The sequence below is a fragment of the Paroedura picta genome, chromosome 4 (assembly GCF_049243985.1).
Source record: "Paroedura picta isolate Pp20150507F chromosome 4, Ppicta_v3.0, whole genome shotgun sequence".
NCBI classification, from domain to species: Eukaryota; Metazoa; Chordata; class Lepidosauria; order Squamata; family Gekkonidae; genus Paroedura; species Paroedura picta.
Window position 1 is genome coordinate 42,936,518 of NC_135372.1, and position 18,714 is coordinate 42,955,231.

Sequence of the window (18,714 nt, forward strand, 5' to 3'; positions counted from 1 at the left end):
CTCCCCACAGCACTGATAAAGCTGTTCTGACCGAGCAGTAATATCAGGGCTCTCTCAGCCTCATCTACCTTGCAGGGTGTCTGTTGTGGAGAGAGGAAAGGGAAGGCAAATGTAAGCCACTTTGAGATTCCTCGTGGTAGAGAAAAGCGGCATATAAGAACCAACTCTTCTTCTATTGCATTTGCAGGAGTGCTGCAGCCGGAGGCTAAGGTCACAGCATACTGGAGAGGATTTCCAAAAGATGTTAATGCTGTTACCTCAGTGCCTAATGGGCAGAAGCCAGATGGCTATGATTACTATGCTTTTTCTAAAGGTATGTTTGCTTAGACATCTCAGCATCAACCTCTAAAACTGGCAAATCTTTTAGGCCAATGCTCTGCAATTCACGGGGACCTGCAGCTAAGGCTGGGTTGGATTGGGGCTGTACTGTGTGGGGAGAATGGGTTAACTTGCACTCCCCATAATTTCACCAGTTAAGCTCCTCTCTTCTTGTGTTATCAACACTCAACAGCCCTGGAAAGGGGGGAGGGGAGAATGAGGGAGAGAAGAGTAGAACTCTGACTGGTGAAATGATACAGAATGCTTAAATTCTTTCTCCCCACACCACAGCCCAAATAACCCTGGGGACCTGCATGGAAGCTCTGAATCTTTTAACTACACTAGATTAGAGCTGCTTACTCCTGGAGGGAAAACCAAAGAAAGCCTGGGAGGTGGAGAAAGGAAGGTTTTATGTGGAGTAGTTTTAAGCTTTTCTAATGGAAAATAGACAGTCTTTGGAGGACTGAATTTTTATGTTCCTTGCAAACCTTCACATCTTTAAGAAAATCCAACCCACCCAGTCTCCTGCCTAGTTTTTAGCCTGACGCTTACTTCTGTTTCTGTTCCCTTTTCCAGATCAATACTACAATGTGGACGTGGCCAGCAGAATAGTGAGACCGGTCACAAAGCTGACCGGCCAAACAACATCCAAGGCATGGTACAAGTGTCCTTAAGGGTGACTGGGAAGCACGAAGGCCGAAAGAAGTGCTATTGCCTTTGACAATTTCCATAATTTTTATTAATAAAAGACAATGAAATGTTCATACACCAATCCAAGTTTAAAAACTGCCCTTAAGCTTGGTGGCTACTACACAAAGACAGAATAGAAGCAGACTGAACAGTATACACTTTCTCCAAGTTTGTGGGGTTTTTTTTTTTACAGAACTCAGTTAATATTTCCTCTGTTTAGACCTCCTCTTCCTCCCATTGCATGAGTTACCCCTGCAAGAAAAGAGTATTAATATATTATTTTTGTTCCACGGTATTGTTATTAATCCTCCATTAATTTAAAGGTCACTATGAAAGGATTCCTTGGAGATCCCCTTCCATACACTTTTTAGGATAATCACTCCATCTTATATATGTCCGTCACGGCATGCTTTGTTGTGGGTTCCATATTGCTTCCCTTTTTATCACTTCTATTTCGATCAATTAAAAAAATAGCATCCTATGCTGGAAATACCTCTTGTTTATCCCAAAGGTGATTTTGACAGCTAGCATGAACAGTGAGAGAGAAAAAAAAAGGGGGGGAAGCAGTATACTGACTTTAAACAAATCATTAGAATGCAAATTTTAATTCCTTTGAAGAAACCACCATTCTCAGACAATTCTACATTTTCACCAGCACTGATAACATCATCAGACTGAGGGAAGGGAAACACTTAAAAGGCCTTGTTAAGCTTTTGGTTTGCTGATGTGATACTTATATTTATTTACTATCTGCTGAAATTCATTTCTTCTCTTGGGGAAAAATCTCATACTATTTTCCAGAGCATCTTTAAGTTTTGGGTTTTTTTTTTAATTCCTTGAAAAACACAGGTCTTTGTGGCAGGGAATTTCAACATTATCCAGCTCTCTGCATGCCACAATGGCTACAGTACTGCTCAGCACATTCTTTTAAAGAGCAAGTAGGGAAAACTTGTTAAGAGATCATCATGCACAATACTTCAAAGTGATTCTTATGTCAGCTCCCAAGGATACTCACCCCTCTGTCTGTTAAACTGACGACCACGAACTCCAGTTCTCAGTGTTGGGGGCTGGAGCCTGACCCGCCGAAATGGCTTTGGGTGATTACTGCTTGTGTCTGCAAGAGAGGTCACGGGGGAAAAGGGGGTACGGCTGTGACTGTAGTTTGACATGAGGGGCCAATTCACTGTATTCATGACTGAATTTCAATATACAGCTGTTCTTGATTTTTATCTTTTCTGCACATTTGTGAGGGTGTAGGAAATACAAATAAAATCTCAAACTGGGGAAAAAAAAGTTTTGGGCTTTCATCTTTTGGCACGTTATCTACCTGCATGAATGTTAAATCTTAAGTGCCTGATAAGAATAATATGAAGAGGCACGTATGCTCCTGAGATGAGAAATCTACTAAGTATTGAAAACAAGAGAATCTAGCAACATGTTTTTCTGAGGTCTGGAGGCCCACAATGGGTGGGATCCAAATTCAATATTAACATGTCTGTGTGACTTTTCCCGATTTCCCCCCTCCTGCATCAGACCTTCACATCTTCTTCAAACTATTACTGGAGGCCAGTATTTCAGGGGGCATTTGGGGCTGTAACGGTGGGGGAAGGAGGAGATAAGGAAGTCATGATACTGTGTATGGAAATTCTTCCATTTGCTGAAATTTTAGAGGGATGCCTTCAATGCCTCGCATTTAGACCTTTCATGTAAGGATAATTGACTTGCCTGCTTTTTATCACTTGGATCAATAAAATATCTCAACTTCCTATACTGAAATCTGCATTCGCCTCCACAATTACACAGCAACAACAAAATAATTTGTGGAGAAAACATGCAGATCTTCTAATTGGAGAATTAAAATGACATTGCTCCGACATCATTCATTCGCTGAGAAACTTGCTATGCTGGAGAAATGTGTTGGTCTTAGGTTGGTTCTACTACTGCAGACAAACATGCTTACCCAGCTGAGAATAAGCAACTGCCCAAGTTAACCCTGACTGATAGGACTGTGCTGTACCTGCAGATGAACTTGAAGGAGGATCTTGACTGGTGGAAGGCATGTCTGATTCATCAGGGGTCTGAGATGATTCTTCCTCTTGCTGGCTATCAATCTCTAGCCCAACCTCTGAAGTGATTCTGAAAGGGAGTGAGAAGTGTGAGATTATGAGACTTCCAAAGACCAATGAAAGGACAAACCCTTTTCCGGTTTTATTTATAATGGAAAAAGAACCTCATCCAGCCCAGTCTCTCCTATCTCAGGAAATGTTAACATGAAAAACAAAAGAAATGAAAATCCTTATCTGGCCCATTTTCATTATGACTTTAAAAAACACTTCATAAAGCTGGTGATTATAAACCTTCATGACACACAAGTCTAGAAAGAACAAAGACAATAATAAAATTCTGTATTTCAGTACTAGGAGCCTCTTGTGGTGCAGAGTGGTAAGGCAGCAGACATGCAGTCTGAAAGCTCTTCCCATGAGGCTGGGAGTTCAATCCCAGCAGCCGGCTCAAGGTTGGCTCAGCCTTCCATCCTTCCGAGGTTGGTAAAATGAGTACCCAGCTTGCTGGGGGGTAAACGGTAATGACTGGGGAAGGCACTGGCAAACGACCCCGTATTGAGTCTGCCATGAAAACGCTAGAGGGCATCACCCCAAGGGTCAGACATGACCCGGTACTTGCACAGGGGATACCTTTACCTTTTATTTCAGTACTAGTAAAATGTTGACCATTTAGAGCAGGGGTAGTCAAACTGCGGCCCTCCAGATGTCCATGGACTACAATTCCCAGCATTCGCTGGCAGAGGCTTCTGGGAATTGTAGTCCATGGACATCTGGAGGGCCGCAGTTTGACTACCCCTGATTTAGAGTCTAGCTTTATCTCAGCTAGTATTAAAAAAGCATTTGTGTTCTTCTGTAGGATACCTGCCAGATAAGAGCCAGGATACCAAATATCAGGGAAGAAAGGACAGTCTTGCTTTCCTTGACATGATGGACCCCAGTGCAGCACTTCACTTCTACGTAACAGAGACAGAGGCTGCTGCCTGAGAGACAGAGAGACAGAGACAGAGGCTGCTGCCTGACCCTGGTAACTCCAGCCATTTAGGAATCAAGCCTGAGGCACACATGCAATCCATGTATAGACAACACCAGACACAACACGGAAAGCCCAATGTTCCAACAGGAAACATGACTTAGGTTACCGCTATTAGATTTATAACTATTCCACAACATCAGCTATATTAAGAAGTCTCTGTGGAACAACCATGATTGTTTAAAAAAAAATATGATGAGGTTTATAAGCTGCAAAGCAAATGAAGATATTCTAGGAGTGATATTTATTTCAATCACAAAGCAGAAGGCAAGTCTTGTCCATATCAATCAATCCAGAGTATTTTTCAAAATTTTTCCCCTGGGAATATTATATATAGGGAAGAGTTATTGATACAGTGGAGGGCATCTTCAACTTCTATTTGATATACATGTATCCACTGGAGTAGATACACGGATCTACCGGAACTTCAGAATGTACTTTCCTTCTAAATAGGCTGTGGCTACGGGTTGAACTCTATGAAGACACAGCCCTATCCCGGAGTCAATTTTTTAGTCCCAGTGATGGGGTCAAAGCATCATTTTGGATTTCAGTGGCGGGAGAAGGAATAATTCATAATAAGGTTCACACACCTGCTGTATATTTAACCTTAATCTGCAGAATACCTGGCATGTTTTAGGAGCATGTGATAGGATCCTGGGGAATAGGAACAGCCCAACTCTGTGCTTAGGAGAGGATTAATATCTCCAGAACTGTGAAAAAAAATACTTTCTATATGAACAACCAAACTCCCACTCACTTCCCGCAGGTGGATTTTCTTCTGGTGATCTGAATGGGCTTAGTGGGATCTGTGCAAGTGTCTCAATATACACCTGAACTGAACAGTGACGTGTCGCTAAAGAACAATGCTAATTCCTGAAGACATTTTGTTTTCCTTAAGAAAACCCACCCCCACAAAACCTCTTGCAGAATCTAGCCATGCCAACAGGGAATGAAAGTCTGGGGGTGAAATTACTGAGTTCCTCTTAACCAAGTTTAACTGCAGCAGCCTGAAGTTTATCAATGGAAGAAGAAGTGCTCTGTTGCCAGTTATTCGCTGCAGCCAATGTTGGCCAAAGGAACACAGCATTTCACTTACTACTGCTGCCAAGTCATTTCTATGGACCTGCGCAATTTGAGCTGTCTATAAACCTTCACATCTTTGCTATTGCCGGAGGATCTACATCTAAAACTAGCCTGGGTTGTGCGCATATTTTCCACTGCCAGCAGATTAATCTGTGAATCACGTCCTGCAGCCATGAAGTCATCTCTAAAGGCAGATGGGAACAATTCACTCTCTCTAAACAGGGCAGCTCTGCTTAAGCCGCTTGTAGCCTGAAAGCCTTTCTGGCCTAAAGGGGTTAAAACAGATATCTTGGTGTTCCTTTTTTTGGGAGGAGAGAGAGATCAAGTGATACAAGCCAACAACAGCAATTCATATTTATACAATGCTTCTGGCATATTCTGTGTGCCTCACAGAATAAACCTCAGTAATCCTTCTAGCTATCAACCTGCATGGCAGGTTTTGACTGCAGTACCCATTCTACAGATGGAAGGAGAAAAGCAGACAGTGGCTAATCTGATGGCCAGGGGATGCATGGCTGAATACAGTCTTTTTAACCTTCCGGTTTCCCAGCTCCACCCCTTACACACTGTACTGTAGCCTGGCTTCCCATTGAAAGAGTAACTATCACTGTATGTCTAACACAGTGGTTCTCAACCTTCCTAATGCCGCGAACTTTTAATACAGTTCCTCATGTTGTGGTGATCCCGAACCATAAAATTATGCAAGTGTTCTTTCACAAAAATTAAACCAAAACTGACCAATGGCGTGAAGATCCATTGTTCAGGATTGTATATAAATTGGTTCTTTTCCAGGGTTTCTCAGTTCAGTTCTGCCTCTTGTCCCACCATGCCCATCTTGCTCTTTTCCGCTGCTCCAGACAGACAAATGCTCTATCTCGATCTACCCCGGCCAAGCTGCTTGCCCTGCCGCGACCCCTGTGAAAGTGTCATTTGACCCCCAGGTTGAGAACCACTGGTCTGACATTTACAAAGAGCTTGGAGGTGAGCAGAGGCAGTCCTGTTCACTGCCAAGTTGGGGAATGTTCTGCACCCGTATTCACATGCCACAAATGGAGTTCACCTGCTAACAATGAGGGCAACAGGGAAGGCTGTGTTTGCGCATAACACCACGGGACAATCATCACTCCATTGGGGTGTTAGGGTTTCTATTATCTCTAACTGCCAAGATAGCATTTTGCATGGTAAGATGCTGGGTGAAGTACCATCAGTAGAAAATTCCTGGGCCTTACTACAATAAAACAAGAACAAATAGGAGCAAGCCCCCAAACACCCTCCTGACCAAACCGAAGAACCCTGGGAGAAAGTATTAAAATCTGAATGCATTACATGCCCAAGGCTCAGATATCAAAGGCAAATCTAACCCAGGATCAAAGGAAATGGCCCTCTGACTTTGTCCTTATAACAAATCGAGACTTACTGTCCTACAGTATGTGAATTAGCCATCACTGGGGTAGCAAAACACACAGATGATCTGGGTGACAATGTAATGATGAGACCCTGGATAAGTTCTGGTTTTGGGTAGTCTTCATCAGACCACAACAAAATTTTCTGTTTGATGTTTTGCTTGTGGCGCTGGCAGAGTTCACAGATATCCTTCCTATACAGTGTTACTCACAGGCATGTAAGCATCGTGATCCCCAGGGAGATGTGACGGAGCTCTCTGAACTCTCCCCAGCTGTGATTCAGTGGGTTGGAAATTTAGATACTAGAATTTAGGGAGTTTGCCCAATCAGCTTGTGTTCCTGTTGTACCAACTTGGTTACATATTTTATATTATTTGCTTATTATTATTATTTTCTGCCATGTGATAAATAAAGTAAACAGAGTGTTACATGGTCAGAGATCGCAGCAAGAGTCAGTAACATGAACAGGCATTAAGCAGTCCACTTGAACCTTTTGGACCACTGCATTATTCTGCAAGTTAATTTCAAAGGCATCAAGCCACTAAAAGCAGGTATATTCATTAAAACAACATATAGAACAGTACAGGCTAGGTATCAGGATTTTTTCCCCCACAATCAGGGTAGTTCAGCAGAAGAATCTGCTGCCTAAGGAGGTGATGAGCTCCACTTCACTGGCAGTCTTGAAGCAGAGGCTGGACAGATACTTATCCTGGACGCTTGAGGCTCACCCTGCATTGAGGTTGGACTAGATGGCCTGTATGGCCCCTTCCAACTCTACGTAATCTGCCTTTATGTAATCCACCTTGAGTCCCACCAAGGAGGAAGGCAGACTAAATAAATAACAAAAATAATATATTTCTATAAGCCACCAAAGGCAGGTATATTCGCGGTATGGAAAGCTGTGATGAGCTCTTTGACAGGTAAGTGAAGTGGAGGTATTTAAAACAAGATTATGCACAGGCCACTCTCTGCCAGCGGGATCAAGTTTTAGCCACCGACAGCCGAACGTACCCTTCTGATTCTGCCTCCACAAAAACCTCGTCGCCGTCATCGCCGGTTCCAGATTCCGAAGTGGTAGACAAGTTCCCCGTGGAAGTCGTCACCATCGGGACAGACTGAGACGCATGTTCTGAAGCATCAGCGGCCGTGCTTTCAGTGAACACAGAGACTTGAAACAAAGAGCAGACAAAGCACAGAATGAGCTACATCAGGGGTAGCCAACCTGTGGTCCTCCAGATGTCCATGGACTACAATTCCCATGAGCCCCTGCCAGCAAACGCTGGAGATCTGGAGGACCACAGGTTGACTACCTCTGAGCTACATGATGATAATAGCACAGCTGTATATGGTCGTGTCACCTGATAAATTTTTAGCAAATTAAAAAAATATGTATCAACATTAGTTAATTCCCACCCATTCAGGAAACCCTTCCAGGGCCATCAAGCAGCCCTAGGGTTTCACAAATCCCTGGTTGAGGAAGCCTGATTTGCACAACCAAAATAATATCCCTGACATTCCCAGTACTTACCAGGTGCTGCAACCTGGAGTGGGGTTGTCGGCACACTCCGGCCCCCCGACTCTTCTTCGTGGGCGAGGAAGAGAGGAGTTTCATACATTCCTAATCCTACAAGGCAATTTCAGAGTTAATGACCCAAGCCAGGAGACTGAGCTAGGTTCTTATTATGGTTGTCATTAATCCCATTAAATACAACACAAAAAGTCAAAACGGCTAGATAGGCGTACCTCCTTGTGATGCAAGCTGGCCAAGATCAGAGTGGCTAGAACTGGTCTGTGGCATATCTTCAGGAGGTCCAAACCTGAATCTAGGAACTCCAGCAACCTGGGGAGAGCTATTAAAACAAGACAGGTTGGCATTCTGTTTCCTAAATTCACTGGTTACCTATTGAACAAATAAGACAAATTGTCCAGCAATGGTCCCTAACTGCAGTTCTCATCACAGCCCTTAAAACAGCTTTGCTCTTTTTTCTGTGGGTTCCCCCTCAGCTTAGTACAAAGATCATTGCCCTCCATAGATGTCCTCATCTGCAGATTTAACCACCAGCACTTAGGTCTGTGTTCATCATTAGATATATGATAACCAAATGAGATCCCCCACAGCTTCTGACCTGCAGCCATCTACTATGGACTGCTTCAGCAACTTCAAAGAATTAAGAGGTTGGTGTACTATAGTGACATATAGGTCTTGTAACCTAACTAAGTGGGCTCCAATCGAGAAGACATTTCAAGTATATCTTCACCACCGTAACTCAGAATCCACTTACTGAATTGCTTCTGCAAAGCCGTCTGTACGATGTGGCACCACTAACGTCGGAGTGCTAGGGACTGTCCTGTCTTCATCATCGAAGAAGTGCTGCTGCTAAAGAAAACGTTAAGAATCACAAACTAAAACAACAGAAATGCTACCCTAATATGCTTTTACTTTTTAATACTGTGATGGAAATCTGTGGAAAACAAGGGAGCTGACAAGCATTCTGAAGAGTTTCCAAAGCAAAGTATACAATTTGTTACAAACTTTTGCATTGCCCATAAAATACATCACCACCCCAGTTCTGTAGAATTTGTTTTGAAGGTCAGTTGAACTCCTCCGACTGGGAAATTTAGAAATTGGAAAAGGAAGACAATATTGTCAATTTGCCTTATTGTTTTTGTAATTAACATAAGCAGCTCCACTTGGAACAGGCTACAAAATGTCTTCCTGATTACTTCAAAATCCATGGAAGCACAAACAGAAAGAGCACAGGTGGTGGGGGGAGGTGCAGTCAAGGGCCTGTTACTGAGATTGAATTCAGCACTTCATCAATTCAACCTTTCAGGCATCTTCCAAGGGAGTGTGTGTGTGTGGGGGGGCGGGGCGGGATAGGCCTTACCATGCCCCCTATGCCAGGTGTTAATTGAAGTCCACGTCCCACCGACTGCCTCCGAGTCATCTGTATTCTCTACAAGGAAAGCAATCAAAAATATTTCAGACAGCCTACCAGCAGATGAACAACCTCAGACCCATTGGCCACATCCTATCCAAAAATGGCAGTACAGAAAAAGCAGCACACAGAAGAAAAAGCAGACGGAAGAAAGACAAAATTCTGAAATTGGACCCTTTTTTGGCAGGACTAATGTGTTCAGGACAGAGAAAGGGGGGAGAACAGAAGAAGGGAGTTACAAAGCAAGTTAATATAATTGTAGTAGAATTTATTTGTTTATAACCAGAGGCCTTTACAAAATATATGAGATAATTTTATAACAACAGAATAAAGCCACCGAAAACATAAAATTTAAAACCACAGAACTATGAAACAGCATGCAAAATACAGACATTCTAGAATGTTAAGAGCCTGCCTTAACAATGACAGTGTTGGTTGGCCCTTATTTTCCTTGCTACCAAAGCAAATAATGAGGTTTTATATATAACACTGTCAACACGGTCAGATAAAAGGTAGGTTTTCTTTTCAGCGACAGAGTGGAGGTTAGAACCACATAAGATCTCATTAAGGAATCTGGCCCTGGGTTGTGTGCCTTACAAATACAAAAACATTGATTTTTTGGTGAACAGCTATAACAGCGAACCAAGACCTCTGTGGGCATCGTTTCGAAATGAAGGGAGGGGAAAGCTACTCTAAGATGATGGTTAAGAATCTTATTCAGATAAGAGGATCTACAAGGGACATGTTTAAACAACTTGAACGAGGATGCTGCCTTTGTTTGCAAAATGTGCAATTTGTCTATCTGGGCATCACTTCTGAAGATCCAGTGGGGAGTTATTAGCTGAGGCATTTAAGAGGGATGAAGGAGTATACAAGAAGGCTATTAATAAGGCCAAGCCACACTGGATCCTTAGGTAAGATTATATTGAAAGATTGATGGCTAAATTTGTTTGAGTTGGCTATCCTATGGTTTTTCCAGAGTTTTAGAACTGGAAAGTGCACTCAGGCACTAAGAGTTAATATAACTGTGTTCCGCTGTGCACACACGCACATTGATGGGTCACTTGCCAGCTGAAAGCAAGCACGGCCATCCCAAGGGGAGACAGTACAAAGATGCTCTCTCCATCTCCATTACATTAACGGCAAGGTTTGAGGATCCCAAGTTTAGCAACAGCCAAATAACACCTTCCTTTTACAACGATAAAACACTTATTTCAAAAGCGACATTCCTAATCTAAGCATGTTTTAACATGGGACAATGAAAGAAATAAAACTAAGCATTGCTAACAAGAGCAACCCCAGGGAACCATCTCCAAATTGCCAAACAGCTCATAGAAAAAGAGTTGCATACAAATGAAAAAAAAGTGGAGGACCACCCCCCCCCTCGAATCCTTATGCTCTACTGGCACTTGGTAATGACAACCACGTAAAAAAGTAGAGATTCCAAAGAGTTGCAGCCAAAGATTTTGTTTTAATAATGCTTTTATAGGCTATAATTTTACCCCCTCCCCATTACTCCTGAACACCTTTTATTGCTGTCCTTGTAGCACAAAACTACTGAGAGCCTGGAAGGGAAGGAAATAAAACTTAGCCAGGCATGGCCATTCATAATCACCCTAGAGACCTATATTTCTGGTCCAAAAAGGAACCACCTAAGAGTAGTTTTCCAGATGCACAGAAATAATAATAATAATAAAAAACTTTGCACGGCAGTTTTCTGAAAGATTTTAAAGGTTTGGGCTGAGATCACACACCTGTACAGGCGGTCCCAGCTCTTGTGGTGGAGCAGGAATGGCGTGGATCGTCAGCCGTGGTGGTAACGGGTGGGGTCGAGGTGGACGTGGTGTTTGTCTCTCAGAAGCAGAGGTTGGCTGCTGCTCTCTTGGGCTTTCCTGAGGGAACGTGGACTCGGCAACACCTGTGCTCCCGTCACCTTATGGCAAAGGAATAATATTTGGTAAGAAGCTCTTCCTGTTCAGTTAGAAGCAGTGGATCATTTTAACGACTGTACTGAACTGAGAAGCTGAAAACAAAGAGTATATTTTGCCCAAAGGTAGAACAGACTTCTCAGTTAATAACACCGCAAGTTCTACCATGCCCCCAAGACAACATTTCTGATTAATGAGAAATGGGTTATAATTAATTACAGTACTTAAATCACAACTTTCCTTGTGGTTCAATCCAGCTAACTAAATCCCCAAATAACTCCCCCCTACAGCTATAAGAGATTGGCAGTTTATACCCCAAAGCCCTGGCAAATAAAACAGCATGGCTGCACCTCCTGAAAGTTACAAGCAAATCACAAGCAAGCAAACATCACAAGCAGCTACTAAATTCTGGACACAGGAAAAATGTATATCATGAATCAATCTCACAAGGAGAGTTGGGTTTTTCACTGCCTGAAGGAGTCTCAAGTGGCATGCAATTGCCTTCCCTTCCTCTCCCGCTCGCCCTGTGAGGTAGGTAGGGCCGAGAAAGTTCTGAGCTAACTGTGACTGACTCAAGGTCACCCAGGTGGCTTCACGTGGAGGAGGAGTGGGTGCACTGGATTACCCGGTGCGCTGGATTACAGTCCCCTGATTTTTAACCGCTTCACCAAACTGGCTCTCAAGCTACTGCTCTGACTTTTCAGGGGGTTCAGTATAACCATTTCCTCTTACTTATGGACCCAATTCATACTCCAAAAATGAGAAGTTAAAAAAAACATTTCCCTAGGCATGGAAGACGCTGCTTTGGATTCATTGACCAGTAAGTCCAGCATCTTGGGGAAGCAAACACTCAAAATAACTCTTCTCCGCTGTAGCCTACCATACTGCTTCCCCACCCATCACCCCCTACACATACATCCTGTTCAGGAGACAGTAAATGGGAGAAGGTAATGGACAATGGTTATTCCCCAGTTCTTCTGCTGGCAGAAACGGTTTCCATCCTTGGGAAGCACAGCTACCTTGGCAAACTATGGTCAATAAAGAAAACCCATTATTCAGCATGCATACCACAGTTCTGAGAATCGGCTGCTCTCTGGCTGCTTTCTCCTCCGGCAAGGCTCTCTTCAGTTTCTGTACTGGGATCCATTCCATCAGCACCCTGGGCAGATGCATACAAAAAAGGAAACTCAATGGAAACTTCAGGAGCAAAGCGTATGGTTGTATCCACCTTGTGTGGAATAAAGCTTCTCTGTGTTTGTGTGTGTGTGTGATGCTCCCGAGACCTCTTTTCAGTCTATGATTTCGGCTGGATTTTAAATCTGTTGCATTGTACAAGTGTTGCGAATCACTTGGAGGACTCTGATTAAAAGAAGTGAGATGCAGCCACTTGTGCAGTAGCCCATTTCCGCACCTGGCAGTCTTACCTCGGTTTCGTCTGCATCGTACCCATCGTTCCCGTCAACGCTGCCGGTGCCTTCGTTGCTGTCTTCACCTTCATCCCCCATGCCTGTGTCTTCATCGTCTTCGTCCTCATCATCCTCTTCCTCATCTTCGTATTCCTGCAAGGGGTATCATTTCAGAACAGCACGGAAACACGAATTCTGACCTGGTCTAGCACCCTTGGATTGGAACCTGCCAATCGTTCATGAACTGTCCACTGGAGGACGCTGTGTCGTCTGCACAAAGCCTCAAGTAGAGAATGGTGGACAGTAAGGAATAGGACATCAATCAATACATTCGAGCTAACAGAAAGGCAGGGACAAACTTCACGGACTCCCTGCTCCTACCACAGACATCCGGCTCCCTCATCATGCTGTTTACAAGGGTCCCCGGGAGCAGCATTTTAGGAAGATAGGGTTGTAATAAAATGGAAAATGCAAGGAAGTTCCTTCTGTTAGTGGAAGATTATTAGTGGGATCCAACCCGAGCAGTAGTCAGAACTACTGAAAAACTTGCTATTTGGGTTCTCTTTCTAATGTGGTGTGGGGTGGCAGCAGTACAAGTAGAAGAAGAGTTGGTTCTTATATGCTGCTTTTCTCTACCAGCGGCTTACATTCGCCTTCCCTTTCCTCTCCCCTGTGAGGGAGGTGAGGCTGAAAGAGCCCCAATATTACTGCTCGGTCAGAACAGTTTTATCAGTGCTATGGGGAGCCCAAGGTCACCCAGCTGGCTGCATGTGGGGGAGTGCAGAATCAAACCCGGCTCTCCAGATTAGAGGTCCGCACTCCTAATCACTATAAGAAGCTGGCTCTAGAATGAGTAGTGGTTCTAATGCAGCGACTCCATTCAGTCCACGCAGTGCTAGAACACTCTGCCTGATTCCTACGCAACTCATCTGAATCAAGAACAGGAGCCTGCAATTGCAGAACAAGCCCTCACTGATTTGGTAACTGTGCTGGCACATGGCACTATCTTCCTTAACGGTTGATGGATGTAATTAACATTAACTGATAGCGTAAAGCTTTCCCCCTCCCGCCAATGAAAATTCCACTTAAATTGGAGGTCAGTTTCAATTTTTGCTGAGTGGAGGGGCAGAATACAAGTTGGGAATTGGGGAGGCGGGGGGAGGGGGTTACAAGGAAACCCAAAGTGTCCATACTTCGGGTTCGCCATCATTTTCATCATCGTCGTCCTCTTCATCATCGCTGTCAATGACAATGACATCATCCCTCTTTCCCTGGCCGTCCTGGGATGATGATGTATTCTGCTGGTCTGACTGAAGAGGTCCAAGGTCTACTGGGAGGGAGTGAGACGTCTCCTCGCTGTCTTCCATGGGAGTGTACTCCCCCTGAGTAACACCCTTCAAAACAAGATAAAGGATAAATAAACAAGTGGTAAAAATAAGCATTCCTCCCCTTGCTGAGGGAACTGTAGACCTAAGGGTACAGTGTGAGGCTTAACTATTAGCAGCTAGACCCCTTCCTCTCCCAGAGGGGCAGTTTCTTGCTCAGAGACGAAGAAACACACTTCTTAAAATATCATTTCAAAAAGCATTGCACTGGACACTGCCTGGCCTAAAATGGAACAAAATGGATGTCAGCCTAGAGGATGAGTCAGAGCAGCTGACTGGATAATGGCCCCCTCCACGACTCAGAGAGATGCATAACTTTAGGACAATGGGTTTCCCGAAATCTATTGATTCATCTTTGGACTAATCACATCAAGTCGAACTTTACTCCCTCTGCACCCACCTACCCTGACTAATCAACTCAGTTCTATTCCTCAAACCCATTAACTTCGTATCCTGTATTTACAGGTTCACCAAGCTCCTTTCATTCCTTTTCCATAACTTAGAAAAATCTGTCAAGCCTCTCCTATCTCTTTCATCCATCTCCAGGAAGCCTATCAAGTTATTGTTTCTGGGGCCTCACATCAGTCTGCCCCTGAGGGCCCGTTTTGCCCCGTATCAAGAACACCAGTGTGCGAGTTCTTAACTCCATAGCCACATCTCCTAAAAGTGTTGGATCTACTCTCCTCCTGTGAAATGCTGGTTATTTTGTTGCTGTTTCCACAGACCTCTTCCCTTGGAGACTGGTAATTATAGCCCTCACCTGAAAGTGCTTTTCCTCTTTCCACTATGCCATTCCTTAGCTGTGTCTGTGTGTGTTTGTTTAGGGTGACGTTTGATTTATATTCTTTTAATAAAAACCTGTCTGGTTGAACATCTGCCTGGCTTATTTGAAGAGCTCTCTTAAAAGAAAAGTTCCTGTAAAGATAGGTGGAGAATTCCCGTTACCCTCTCTCACGCTGTCTCCTTAAAGCTCAAACTCTCAACTAACCAGGAGACCACCTCTTTGAATAACAAAGTATTCAATTCTACCAACAGTGATAAATAGGAAACTGATGTCTGCTTGTTCCACCAATGACTTATCCCTACACCAATGTTCAAATATGTGCCAGGAAAGCAGATCATGGACCAATGCGGAACGCACACACAAATGTCCCATGCTTGCCGTGTGACATGCATATTCGATGCAGAATTATTCTGCTGCTTACTTCTCCCATAGAATCCTGCGAGTCTTGGTTGTAGACCTGGGTTTCTATTTCTCCATCTGTACTCTCTTCTGCAGTTACCTCCTCCTGAAATATTAGGTCAGTTCATCACAGAATGATCACACAAAGTGTATGGTCATGGACAAGAAGGGCTGTCTATATTAAGCTGCAAATATTAAGTTATGAATCATCATCTTTGACATAGTCTAATCTGCTGCAGCCTGATCCCTCTAAACTTGTATCATTGTTATCTTTTCAAATTTTATGTAACTATGGGGTCACAGAACAAAGTGGTTTGGGGATTCACCAGTATTTCCATGGGCGGAAGGCCTGTCAGCTGTGTTAGCGTGCCTCTTCCCTTCCACGCCACAGGTGGAAAAATCCTTTCATCCAAAATTGCCCAGTGGACCCAAGACACCATATAAACTTCCCTCCTTCACAAGAAATCCCCAACAGATTAAAAGTTTTGGATTTAGAGGATCATGCTTACTTTATTGCATGAGTACAACTTACTTTGACGCTTAGAAGAAGAAGAAGAAGAGTCGGTTCTTATATGCCGCTTTTCCCTACCCGAAGGAGGCTCAAAGCGGCTTACAGTCGCCTTCCCTTTCCTCTCCCCACAACAGACACCCTGTGAGGCTGAGAGAGCCCTGATATCACTGCTCGGTCAGAACAGCTTTATCAGCACCGTGGCGAGCCCAAGGTCACCCAGCTGGCTGCATGTGGGGGAGCGCAGAATCGAACCTGGCATGCCAGATTAGAAGTCCGCACTCCTAACCACTACACCAAACTGGCTTACACCACAGGCTGTATTCAATACAAGCACATGGATTCCTTTGCCTTGCAATTACTTGATCAATAGGGATGAGTGGGTGTCTGAATTAGACATAGGGAGTGCTTCCATTGAAAAGCACGTCTGAGACTATGAGAATGTGATGCGGCAGGAGACTTGCTCTGTAGGGCAACTGAATCTTCTTCAAGCTAGATGCAGCGGTCAGGAACAAACACAACCAAATTAGTAGAATGGTTTTTGTTCTTACAAACCTCTGGTCCAACTCTTTGTATAGTCCTCAATTTCTTGGAATGAGGCATATCGACCATCTCCTCCGAAATTTGCTCTGAGTTCTCGACTGTACTATCGTCGTCTTCTTCTCGCTGACGTTTGGGTAAGGAAGAACTTGGCGTCGCTGAAACTTAAACAGTAGGGCTTTGTTATCTCAAAACCCATTTCACAAAGTCATGAGAGTCTAAGGCAAGCTTTCTCAGTCAGGGTTTCATGAAACCTTGCGGGTTTCCTGAATGGGTAGGAGTTATTTTTCAAATATATTTTTTAAATCTGTTAAAAATTTATCAGGTGATATGACCACATACGGTAATGTCACCCTCCCCCCAAATAGTCAGTGATGGGCCTGGAGGGGGTGGGAAGGAGAGTGGCCCCGGGTGGTGTGTGCACACCTATGCATCCCAGCCATATTCTGAACTATCGTGTCACTTCTGGGGTTTCTCAAAGCCTGAAGAATGTTTCAGGGGGTTCTCAATGGTAAAACAGTAGCAAAAGGCTGGACTAAGGTATGTCAACTATATTGAAAACGACCTGATCCTACTGTTGACATCTGAGACTCAGTGATAAGGCATTTGGCTTTGCACCCACAAGGTCCCAGGTTCAATCCTTGGCATCTCTAGTTAAAAGGATCTGGTAGTGGTTGATCTGGTAGCAATTGACCTCTGCCTAAAAACCTTGGAAAGCCACTGCTAATCAGAGGCTTTGATCCGCTAGAATAGTTCTGGTGGGAAGGTGTTCACCAATTATCTCCTCTGGCTGCAGACCTCCAAATCCTTACGTGCTATTCCTGGGGATCCCCAGGAGTAGTGCTTCAGGCAGCATTTTGGACTGCAACAAGAGGAGGGAAATCGTGTTCTACAAATCTCCAGCCTCCCTCTGCAGAAAACTTCCAGGGGATCCAAGCCAGAGCAGACAAGACTGACTTTGATAAGCCAATGAGTGGGCTCAGCAGAAGGCAGCTCCACTTGCTTGTGTGACTATAGCTACTGCATGTCACTGTTATAAACTTGTATAATAGTTGATGCTGTGATTCTCCTAAAATCCAGAGGTGCAACTGACCTTTGTGTTTGTTGAAGGAAATCCAGTTAAACTCACCCGTGCCAAACACTGCCGTCGATGTAGAAGGCCTTTCCATCTGTGAGCTCTGTACGACCTCCAAAATGGTCGGGGCTGGCTCCTGAGCCGCTGGCTCAATCTGAGGATGGCTCTGCTGAGTGGGCTGCACAAAAGCCGTGGCTTGCGTTTGCTGCTGAACTGTCAGGATGGGCTGAGAGAGGGAGGTCTGGACGTTGGGGCTTGTGGAACGAACAGAGCCACTGGTGCTTCCGAAGACTGGCACATGCTCAACGGGTCCTTCCGACTGCATAGCTGGAACAAAAGAATGGCCACAGCAGGACACTTTAGCTGCACTGACATCGCTAACAAACAAGGTGCCGCCAAACTAGAGCTGGTGAACAGCGCAAGAGGTTATTCTTTTACAATCATGACTTTAAACTCTTAAAACCCAGTTACTAAAGAATATTGGCACAAATCAAAGACGGGGGGTGGGGGAGAATATCAGGAATTTCTACTTGCACTTGCTTCCCTGTTTACTTAGAATGTACAAAATTATTGTGTGATGCCTATTTTTATTTAGTGCTGCAAGAGATAGCCAAACGTTCTATTCCACAGCTTCTAATATTTTCATGGTATCCATTGCAAAATTTGGATACTGTTATTTGCTAAGTGTTTTAACTGTTCAGTGTTTCCAGCACAGGGTCATATAGATGTTTGGCAGCAGAAGTGGCTGGTGGCAACTCTTTCCTTCTTTTTTAAACATATAGATCCCAAGAACTGTTTATGTTCTTTCTCAATATTTCCATTTGTATGCAGTCCTTCCCCAAGGAGCTCGGGGCAGCTCACAACAATCATGAACACAAAAAATCAATTGTTGATATCAATTGTTGATATCAAATCCATATAAAACTTACATTTTGGGGGCTCTAAAAATTATTATCTCAAACAGAAGTTCATTCCAGATAGGTCACCTCTTTCTCTTTGGAGAGAGGGTACATAGGTGTGTCCTTTGACCACTGATGGTGTCTTTGGCCAGTATGTTGGTGTTTTAGGTAGGGAGGTCAGACTTTGGATGCCATTTCTTGGCCTCAAGCATATTTCTGGCAGAACAGTTCTGTCTTACAGGCCTTGCGGAACTGCTTAAAGTC

The 18,714-nt window shown here is 44.0% G+C and overlaps 2 protein-coding genes across 5 annotated transcripts in view; one reads left to right on the top strand and one right to left on the bottom strand.

Annotated features, from left to right (window-relative positions):
- Positions 1-1,030, top strand: part of PRG4 (proteoglycan 4) — a 34,724-nt gene extending 33,694 nt beyond the window's left edge. For all 3 annotated transcript variants that reach the window (XM_077332665.1, XM_077332666.1, XM_077332664.1), the window contains 2 exons: positions 188-313; positions 895-1,030. In XM_077332665.1, the coding sequence (XP_077188780.1) occupies positions 188-313; positions 895-992 (224 nt within the window). In that variant the 3' untranslated portion in view covers positions 993-1,030. The remainder of the gene's footprint in view (positions 1-187; positions 314-894) is intronic.
- Positions 1,031-1,034: 4 nt separating this feature from the next.
- TPR (translocated promoter region, nuclear basket protein) overlaps positions 1,035-18,714 on the bottom strand; it is a 62,522-nt gene continuing 44,842 nt past the window's right edge. Inside the window, exons 37-51 of one of the 2 annotated variants that reach the window (XM_077332663.1) lie at positions 17,606-17,878; positions 16,492-16,640; positions 15,451-15,534; positions 14,054-14,254; positions 12,879-13,013; positions 12,523-12,613; positions 11,281-11,459; positions 9,476-9,544; positions 8,870-8,961; positions 8,331-8,437; positions 8,116-8,211; positions 7,599-7,755; positions 3,026-3,144; positions 2,024-2,122; positions 1,035-1,260 (exon numbers count right to left, since the gene is read on the bottom strand). In XM_077332663.1, the coding sequence (XP_077188778.1) occupies positions 1,205-1,260; positions 2,024-2,122; positions 3,026-3,144; positions 7,599-7,755; positions 8,116-8,211; positions 8,331-8,437; positions 8,870-8,961; positions 9,476-9,544; positions 11,281-11,459; positions 12,523-12,613; positions 12,879-13,013; positions 14,054-14,254; positions 15,451-15,534; positions 16,492-16,640; positions 17,606-17,878 (1,907 nt within the window). In that variant the 3' untranslated portion in view covers positions 1,035-1,204. Of the gene's footprint in view, positions 1,261-2,023; positions 2,123-3,025; positions 3,145-7,598; positions 7,756-8,115; positions 8,212-8,330; positions 8,438-8,869; positions 8,965-9,475; positions 9,545-11,280; positions 11,460-12,522; positions 12,614-12,878; positions 13,014-14,053; positions 14,255-15,450; positions 15,535-16,491; positions 16,641-17,605; positions 17,879-18,714 lie in introns of both variants that reach the window. The other variant, XM_077332662.1, reaches the window with a different exon arrangement.